Consider the following 7,468-nt stretch of genomic DNA (forward strand, 5'->3'; position numbering starts at 1 on the left):
GAGCGAAGTGTTCCTACCGGTTCTGGCAAAGGTTTTGGTTGATCGGAGTTGGAGGCGAGGTACTTTGATCGAGCATATGGTGGGTTGTCTTGCTGCTCTGTCGAACATTGGGTGGGCCTGGGGGCGTGGTTTTTTGATCGAACACATGGTAGGCTGGTGCTGGTGTTTGGTGATTCTGAGTTATATGGCTGGTCTTCTTGCCAGCCTTCGATCGAACACATGGTGGGCAGGCGGTGATCGGTTCGCTAACTTGCAGAATTTGTGTTCGCTGTGTTTGGTGTGGTAGTGACTGGTTGTGCAGTTCGTGCAATCGGGACATACACAAAGCTATAGGCTCTGGCGACGGCATCACTCCGGCCGGAGTTCTTAGTTTGGTGGATTGCTTGCTAGGTGATTAGCGTGGTGGCGTCTTGTGGGGCAGATCGCGCTTCCGTCTTCTTCACGGTGTTTTAGTTTTCGGCGACGGCATCATTCCGGCCGAAACTATTTGGATTTTTGTTTGGGAGGTAATCTCGGTGACGGAGTATAACCGGCCGTTGTTTTACTTCTTGGGTTCGTTTTTGGGTTTGTTTGTAAGTTCGCAGCGACGGCGTCTTACCGGCTGTGCTACTTGCTTTTGTGTGTTGTTTTTGTTCGAGCTAACGGCGACGGAGTCTAACCGGCCGTATAGCTCTCCTTTTTGGGCTATTTGGCGACGGCGTTTCACCGGCCATCTGCCCCTGCTTTTCTGTTCTGCGGGGTGAGAGCCGGGTTGGTTTGGGGACGATGGTTAGGCCGGAGTTCCAGAAACTTACCCTTCCGCTCTCTCCCCCCTCTTTTTTCTTTTTTAGTTTGTAGACGAGTACTCTTTTTCCTTTCTACGGTTTTTTCCATTGGGTTTTCCTAGAAAGGTTTAAATGAGGCTCGGCCCTTAGTCTGCTTTCAAGGGTTTTTTTAGGTTTTCTCTTTTTTAATAAAATCGTATTTTAATAATAATAGCAATAATACAATCTGACATTTTTTTATATATATAAATCAATTATTGATACATATTACAATATTAAATTAATTTTTTTTATGTAACTAACAGTTAAATAATTATTGTACTATATCAATTAACATTAAGATTGTAAATGAGTCTGCGTAAAAAAATAATGAATCAATAATTAATCGGATTTGATATTCAATGAGATGTTAATGAAATATTTAAATGTGGATATATTTAAATTCTATATTGAAGTAAAGGCCACGATTTTTTCTAACATCCCATTATATTTAGTGGGGTTGTGGTTTGACTCTGTCATTTTATATGTTGTTGGGCTGCGCAGCTTTTAATGTATTTACCCTTGATATGTTGTTTTATTTGCTAAAATACCACAAACTATGTTTTCATATAATAGCTAGATATATAAGTCATAACTGAAAATAAAATTATCAAAGTAACCTTGTGTAGGCCTTTCGTGCACGAGATACGTGAATTTCGCCCATGGAATTTGCGAATTCGGTTTATTTTTATAAATTGTTTTAAAAGATACGCCACGTGGCGAATCGGGTGCGAATCCGACGAGAATCCGAGAGAATCGCACCCTAAAAGAATCCGATTCGCCGTACATGATGATTTTTGAAGAATCCGTGCATCATAGCTCTCCACTCGTCCCACAAGCATTAAAATAGCATCAGCACTGCAGCATATGAACAACTAGTACGCCCTCCCGTGCGATGCACGGCGATTATCGAATTAAGCGACATAATTAAATGAATAAATATAAATATAAAACAGAATTAAAATATAAAAAATTGCAAGTATATTTTAAAAATGAAATAAAATAATCGACATCAACGTAAATCCTGGAGGAGGGGAGAAAACTCCTTTATATATTACTAATACGTCCACCCGTGCATCGCACGGGTCAAAGCATTTTTTATACGAAAATATTGCGATGATAATTTTTTTTTATCCATCCATGAAAAATTTATCACTTTTATTTATAATAATAGGGTGTATATTATTCCATCACAAATCCACTCACATTTTATTAGATCTCGTGCCGTTTTGGATGTGGCAAAAATTTTATGAACGGAGAGAGTAATTATTTAAAATTTTAAATTATGTAGTGCCTAAAAATCATTATTTATGACTTAAATTAATTAATAAGAAAAATATAGATTTTATTATTCAAATATTACTTTATTTGAAGTAGTGTAAAATAATGAATATTGTCAAACCAATGAATATAATATTAAATTTAATAAATATCATATTACAAAAAATAAGTTATAAAGAAAAAAATTAGAATTATTATAGCAATAATACAATCTGACATTTTTTTATATATATAAATCAATTATTGATACATATTATAATATTCAATTTATTTTTTTATGTAACTAACAGTTAAATAATTATTGTACTATATCAATTAACATTAAGATTGTAAATGAGTCTGCGTAAAAAAATAATGAATCAATAATTAATCGAATTTGATATTCAATGAGATGTTAATGAAATATTTAAATGTGGATATATTTAAATTCTATATTGAAGTAAAGGCCACGATTTTTTCTAACACCCCATTATATTTAGTGGGGTTGTGATTTGACTCTGTCATTTTATATGTTGTTGGGCTGCGCAGCTTTTAATGTATTTACCCTTAATATGTTGTTTTATTTGCTAAAATACCACAAACTGTGTTTTCATATAATAGATAGATTGAATACTCTCCAAGTTCAAACTTGACATTCATTAGAATATTTGATAAAAATGTATGTGGTGTCGTGTATAACATTTAATATACCTCATATTAGAAGCCTTTGAGGCAGCAATTAACAGACAAAATTGTGTGTTGATCAACAAAGACCGTTTCGTTTGTCTCTTTGCGATCATCTATATTCTAAAATCCCAGTTCTCTGATTCCCTGCAACTTTATAAATCCTAATTAATCGAAACTACTTACACCTTCTTAGTTCACAGCAGTGATGATCACTTTCTTCTTCATCATCTCAATCCTGGTAGTTTTAGCGAGATTAATCCACAAACTATGGTGGAAGCCTCTTCAAATCCAGAAAATCCTCCGATCACAAGGGATCAAAGGGCCCTCCTACAAACTCATTCATGGAAACACCAAAGACATCCTCAAAATGAGGAAAGAAGCAATCAGCAGCTGCGACGACCTCTGCAGTCATGACGTTTTTCCAAGAATTCTTCCCCACTTGAATACGTGGATCAAGTTATATGGTAATCCCATCTTGAACAAATATGCATGTGTGTGTGTGATTCTTGAATTTGTTTAAGTTATTGTGTGGAACAGGAAGTAATTTCCTCATTTGGATGGGTGATCAACCTCAAATAATTGTCACTGAACCCGAGTTGGCTAGGGAGATATTAACAAATAAGGATGGAATCTACAAAAAATGCAAGCCTTTAAATTATGTTAAGAGGCTATTGGGAGATGGCCTTGTTGTAGCAGAAGGTGAAAAATGGTCCAAATTAAGAAAGCTCTCTAACTATGCTTTTCATGGAGACTCCTTGAAGGTGACTCACTTAAATGATTCGCATTTTTTAATCTTTAGTAGGAGTATTTTTTTTGTAATAATCTTGCTATATATATTAATGTTAGGACATGGTTCCTGCAATGGTGGAGAGTGTGGACACTATGTTGGAGAGATTTGAAGGGAATGTAGGTAAAGAAATCGAGATAAGCAAGGAATTCAAGCTTTTAACCTCGGATATAATCTCTAAGACTGCGTTTGGGAGCACCTACGTTGAAGGCCAAGACATATTCGACATGCTCATGAAGTTGGTAGTTTTGATCACAAGAAATGCTTTCAAGATCAGACCTTTTGGCCTCAAGTATTTACTTCTTCATCTGTTTTTTGATAATTTCAAGATTATAGTTTTACTTTTATTGTTTCTGATTGGGATAATATTGTAGGAGGATTTGGAGGCCAAGTGATGAGATTGAAGCTGACAGAGTTGAGAAATCACTGCGTGATTCAATTGTATCGTTGGTTAGGAAGAGGGAAGATATGGTTAGGACAGGGCAGTTGGAAGACTTTGGTAATGATTTTCTTGGAGCCCTCATGAAGGTTAATCATGAGGTTGATCCCAAGATTAGGATCTCATTAGATGATATAGTTGATGAGTGTAAGGTGTTTTTCATTGCTGGACATGAGACCACCAGCAGCTTGCTGTCATGGACAGCTCTTCTGCTCTCCATCCACGAGGAATGGCAAGAGAGAGCGAGGGACGAGGTGCTTCATCTCTTTGGAATGGATAAACCCACTGCACAAGGCCTTTCTAGGCTTAAAATTGTATGTGAACAATCAAAAGTTATGAAGATTCTGTGATCTTTTGATGTTTCTCATTTTATACCTTTTCTTGCAGCTGACTATGATTCTGAACGAGGCGTTGAGGCTGTACAGCCCGGTTCTTGCTCTCACGAGAAAAGTAGGGCAAGAAACGAGATTAGGAAGGTACAAGATTCCTGCAGATGTTGAGGTGTACATTCCACCATTAGCACTGCATAGGAATCATGAAATATGGGGGAGAGATGCTCATCTGTTCAAGCCTGAGAGGTTTGGTGATGGGGTGGCTAAGGCCGCAAATGGGAATCCCACGGCCTTGGACTTCCTCCCATTCGGGGCCGGCCCAAGGGCATGTGTGGGCTTGAACTTTGCAGGTCATGAGGCGAAGGTCGCGCTCATCATGATCCTGCAGCGTTATAAGCTCACGCTCTCGCCAAACTATGTCCATGCCCCTTTTCAGCTTCTCACTGTCAATCCTCAACATGGAATTCAAATCATTCTGCAATCTGCGTAGAATGAATGTGTGCTGATCACTTGGTTAAAAAAATGTAATTTTCCCTTTTATATGTTGATAGAAACTGTATTAGTTCTATCTCATTCTACATTAAAAACATATGTATCCTAGGAAACATCTAATGTCACTTTCATTGCCTTGTTTGCCTGACTTGTTTTCATCACCACCCCAAACAATGTATGTTGTCTGGTCCCTTCAAATACGAGGGGTTTTCGCCTGATCTCATTGCTGCATTGTATTCACCATGATCACCATCATCCAGATCATGCTTCATCTCATCACATTTACCCTGATCAGATTTATCTACAAGGCAATATGGATACCATTTCACGTGCAGCGCATGATGAAGGCACAGGGAATCACGGGCCCTTCGTATAGAATAGTTCATGGAACCACAAAAGAGAGCACGATCTTGAGAGAAGAAGCACTCAAGGGTCCTATGGAGCTGTCACATGATATATTCCCCAAAATCCAGCCTCAGTTCTACCAATGGATGAAGCTTTATGGTAACTACGTATATATATCTTGTTCCCAAACTCGTCTCATATTTGTCTGTAACAGGAAAGAATTTCCTTACCTGGGCTGGCCCTCAACCTCATGTGGTGATAACCGAGCCCGAAATAGCTAAAGAGATACTCACAAACAAGGAAGGGATTTTCCTCAAACCCAAAAGTAGAGGTAATGTGAAGAAGCTGCTTGGAGATGGGCTTGTTATGGCTGAAGGGGCTAAGTGGTTTAAGCTGAGAAAATTGGCAAACCATGCATTCTATGCAGAAAGCTTGAAGGTGAAAAATTCTAGCAATTTCCATCTAGAAGTTTCTACTGTAACTGTTTGCTTGTGTAGGACATGATTCCATCCATGATTGCAAGCGTTGAAACAATGCTGCAAAAGTGGAGGCAATACCAAGGCAGAGAAATGGATGTGTGTGAAGAGCTCAAAGTCATGAGCTCGGAGGTGATCGCAAGAACTGCATTTGGAAGCAGTTATTTAGAAGGGAAGAACATCTTCGACATGCTCACCAAGCTCGGCTTTCTTCTCTTCAAGAACATAGACAAGATCCGACCTTTCGGGTAACTTCCACACCACCTTCACCATTCTATGTTATGTGTCATTTTTGAGTGATGAGGGATTTGCAGAATGATTTGGAAGACGCGAGACGACGTTGAGTCAGATGAGATTGAGCAGTCCCTCCGTGATACTGCCATGTCAATAGTGAGGAAGAGAGAGGAGAGAGTGGTAGCCGGAGAAGCAGAGGATTATGGGACCGATTTTCTTGGAGCATTGTTGAAAGCTCACCATGATTCAGACAAGAAGAGTAGGATCTCAATCGACGATGTCATCGATGAATGCAAGGTGTTTTTCTTAGCCGGACACGAAACTACAAGCAGCTTGCTCTCATGGACAATATTCCTCTTAGCAATCCACACAGATTGGCAAGAAAAGGCAAGGCAAGAAGTGTTGGAGCTTTTTGGACATCAGAATCCTACTGCAGAAGGCCTTCCTAGATTGAAGACAGTAAGCAAATTTTTATAATACAATTCACACATCACATTTCTTGACCATTTCTCAATGTGTTGAATCTGATGAAGGCAAGCATGATTATGAATGAGACGTTGAGGCTCTACAGCCCTGTAGCGAGCCTAGTGAGGCGGGGGACGAGGCGATTGAGGATCGGGAGATACGAATTCCCAGCCAAGATGGAATTCCACATCCCAACTCTAGCGCTGCATAGGAATCAAGAGATTTGGGGGAAAGATGTACATTTGTTCAAACCAGAGAGATTTGCAGAGGGTGTTGCCACAGCTACCAGGAACAACCCCATGGCCTTCCTCCCCTTCGGCTACGGCCCAAGAACGTGCGTTGGCTTGAATTTCGCGACCAATGAGGCCAAGATTGCGCTCTCGATGATCCTTCAACGTTATAGCTTCACGTTGTCGAAGAATTACGCTCATTTCCCTATTAATATCATCACCACACGACCACAATGCGGTGTGCAAATAATTCTCCAACCATTGCAGCAGTGAAATGATGTTCTTGCAAGATGCACGATAGCATGTATGAATATATAGTTTATACAAGATATTAAGCTGTTATCTTATTCAAGATTCAATAAAATTAGATCAATAAGCTGCAAGAATCTACATAGTAGAAAAACTAATGAGTAACAAATGAATGTGAGTTAGCCATTGTTTCTTTGTTGGATTGGTTGAGGCTCAATCATGGAAGGCAGCACGAGAGGAGAGAGGAGAGGGATCGGATCTTTACTCGAAAAATACGAAGAAGCTGCTGCTGCTGCTGCTGTTGAAGAAGATGATGCTTCTTTATCACTTGCATTAGGTTTCATGGTGGCTGGCTTGAGTTGCAGAGGGCGCGGGGCGCGTCGTTGCAGCCGGCTCAAGGGGGCCATGAGCTCATCTCTTGGAGGTGAGGTTTGGAATCCAGGAAACTCTGCATCAAAACTGTCCATTGACTTAAAAATTTGATCTTGATATTGTGTGTGGAGTGTTAGTATTTCTTTCAACTGTACAATTAAAGCAGTGGATTAGATTATCCATTGGAATTGACTATGATCAATTGGATTGAAACATGATCCAATTCCAGCCTGTACATGGCCCCATTCATAAAACTATCGAGAATTTGTATTCAAAAAAATGATAACAATTTTACAC

The 7,468-nt window shown here is 39.3% G+C and overlaps 2 protein-coding genes across 2 annotated transcripts; both read left to right on the forward strand.

Annotated features, from left to right (window-relative positions):
- Positions 1 to 2,719: 2,719 nt before the first annotated feature.
- Positions 2,720 to 4,945, forward strand: LOC130995940 (cytochrome P450 CYP749A22-like). Its single transcript, XM_057921449.1, has 5 exons — positions 2,720 to 3,214; positions 3,288 to 3,511; positions 3,597 to 3,829; positions 3,912 to 4,290; positions 4,364 to 4,945. The coding sequence occupies exons 1-5, from the start codon at positions 2,956 to 2,958 to the stop codon at positions 4,796 to 4,798; spliced, it is 1,530 nt and encodes a 509-aa protein (XP_057777432.1). The 5' UTR covers positions 2,720 to 2,955; the 3' UTR covers positions 4,799 to 4,945.
- Positions 4,946 to 5,042: 97 nt separating this feature from the next.
- LOC130995944 (cytochrome P450 CYP749A22-like) lies at positions 5,043 to 7,468 on the forward strand. Its single transcript, XM_057921464.1, has 5 exons — positions 5,043 to 5,304; positions 5,360 to 5,583; positions 5,643 to 5,869; positions 5,936 to 6,314; positions 6,389 to 7,468. Exons 1-5 carry the CDS (start codon positions 5,043 to 5,045, stop codon positions 6,821 to 6,823), a joined length of 1,527 nt encoding a protein of 508 aa, XP_057777447.1. The 3' UTR covers positions 6,824 to 7,468.

The sequence above is a fragment of the Salvia miltiorrhiza genome, chromosome 7 (genome assembly GCF_028751815.1).
Source record: "Salvia miltiorrhiza cultivar Shanhuang (shh) chromosome 7, IMPLAD_Smil_shh, whole genome shotgun sequence".
NCBI lineage: Eukaryota > Viridiplantae > Streptophyta > Magnoliopsida > Lamiales > Lamiaceae > Salvia > Salvia miltiorrhiza.

Bases quoted from the DNA above. Each gene is read 5' to 3' on its own strand.
- LOC130995940 (XM_057921449.1), top strand. From the start codon at position 2,956: ATGATCACTTTCTTCTTCATCATCTCAATCCTGGTAGTTTTAGCGAGA. The intron at 3,512-3,596 runs GTGACTCACTTA...TATTAATGTTAG, and splicing joins TTCATGGAGACTCCTTGAAG to GACATGGTTCCTGCAATGGT. The intron at 4,291-4,363 runs GTATGTGAACAA...CTTTTCTTGCAG, and splicing joins GCCTTTCTAGGCTTAAAATT to CTGACTATGATTCTGAACGA.
- LOC130995944 (XM_057921464.1), top strand. From the start codon at position 5,043: ATGATCACCATCATCCAGATCATGCTTCATCTCATCACATTTACCCTG. The intron at 5,584-5,642 runs GTGAAAAATTCT...TTGCTTGTGTAG, and splicing joins TCTATGCAGAAAGCTTGAAG to GACATGATTCCATCCATGAT. The intron at 6,315-6,388 runs GTAAGCAAATTT...AATCTGATGAAG, and splicing joins GCCTTCCTAGATTGAAGACA to GCAAGCATGATTATGAATGA.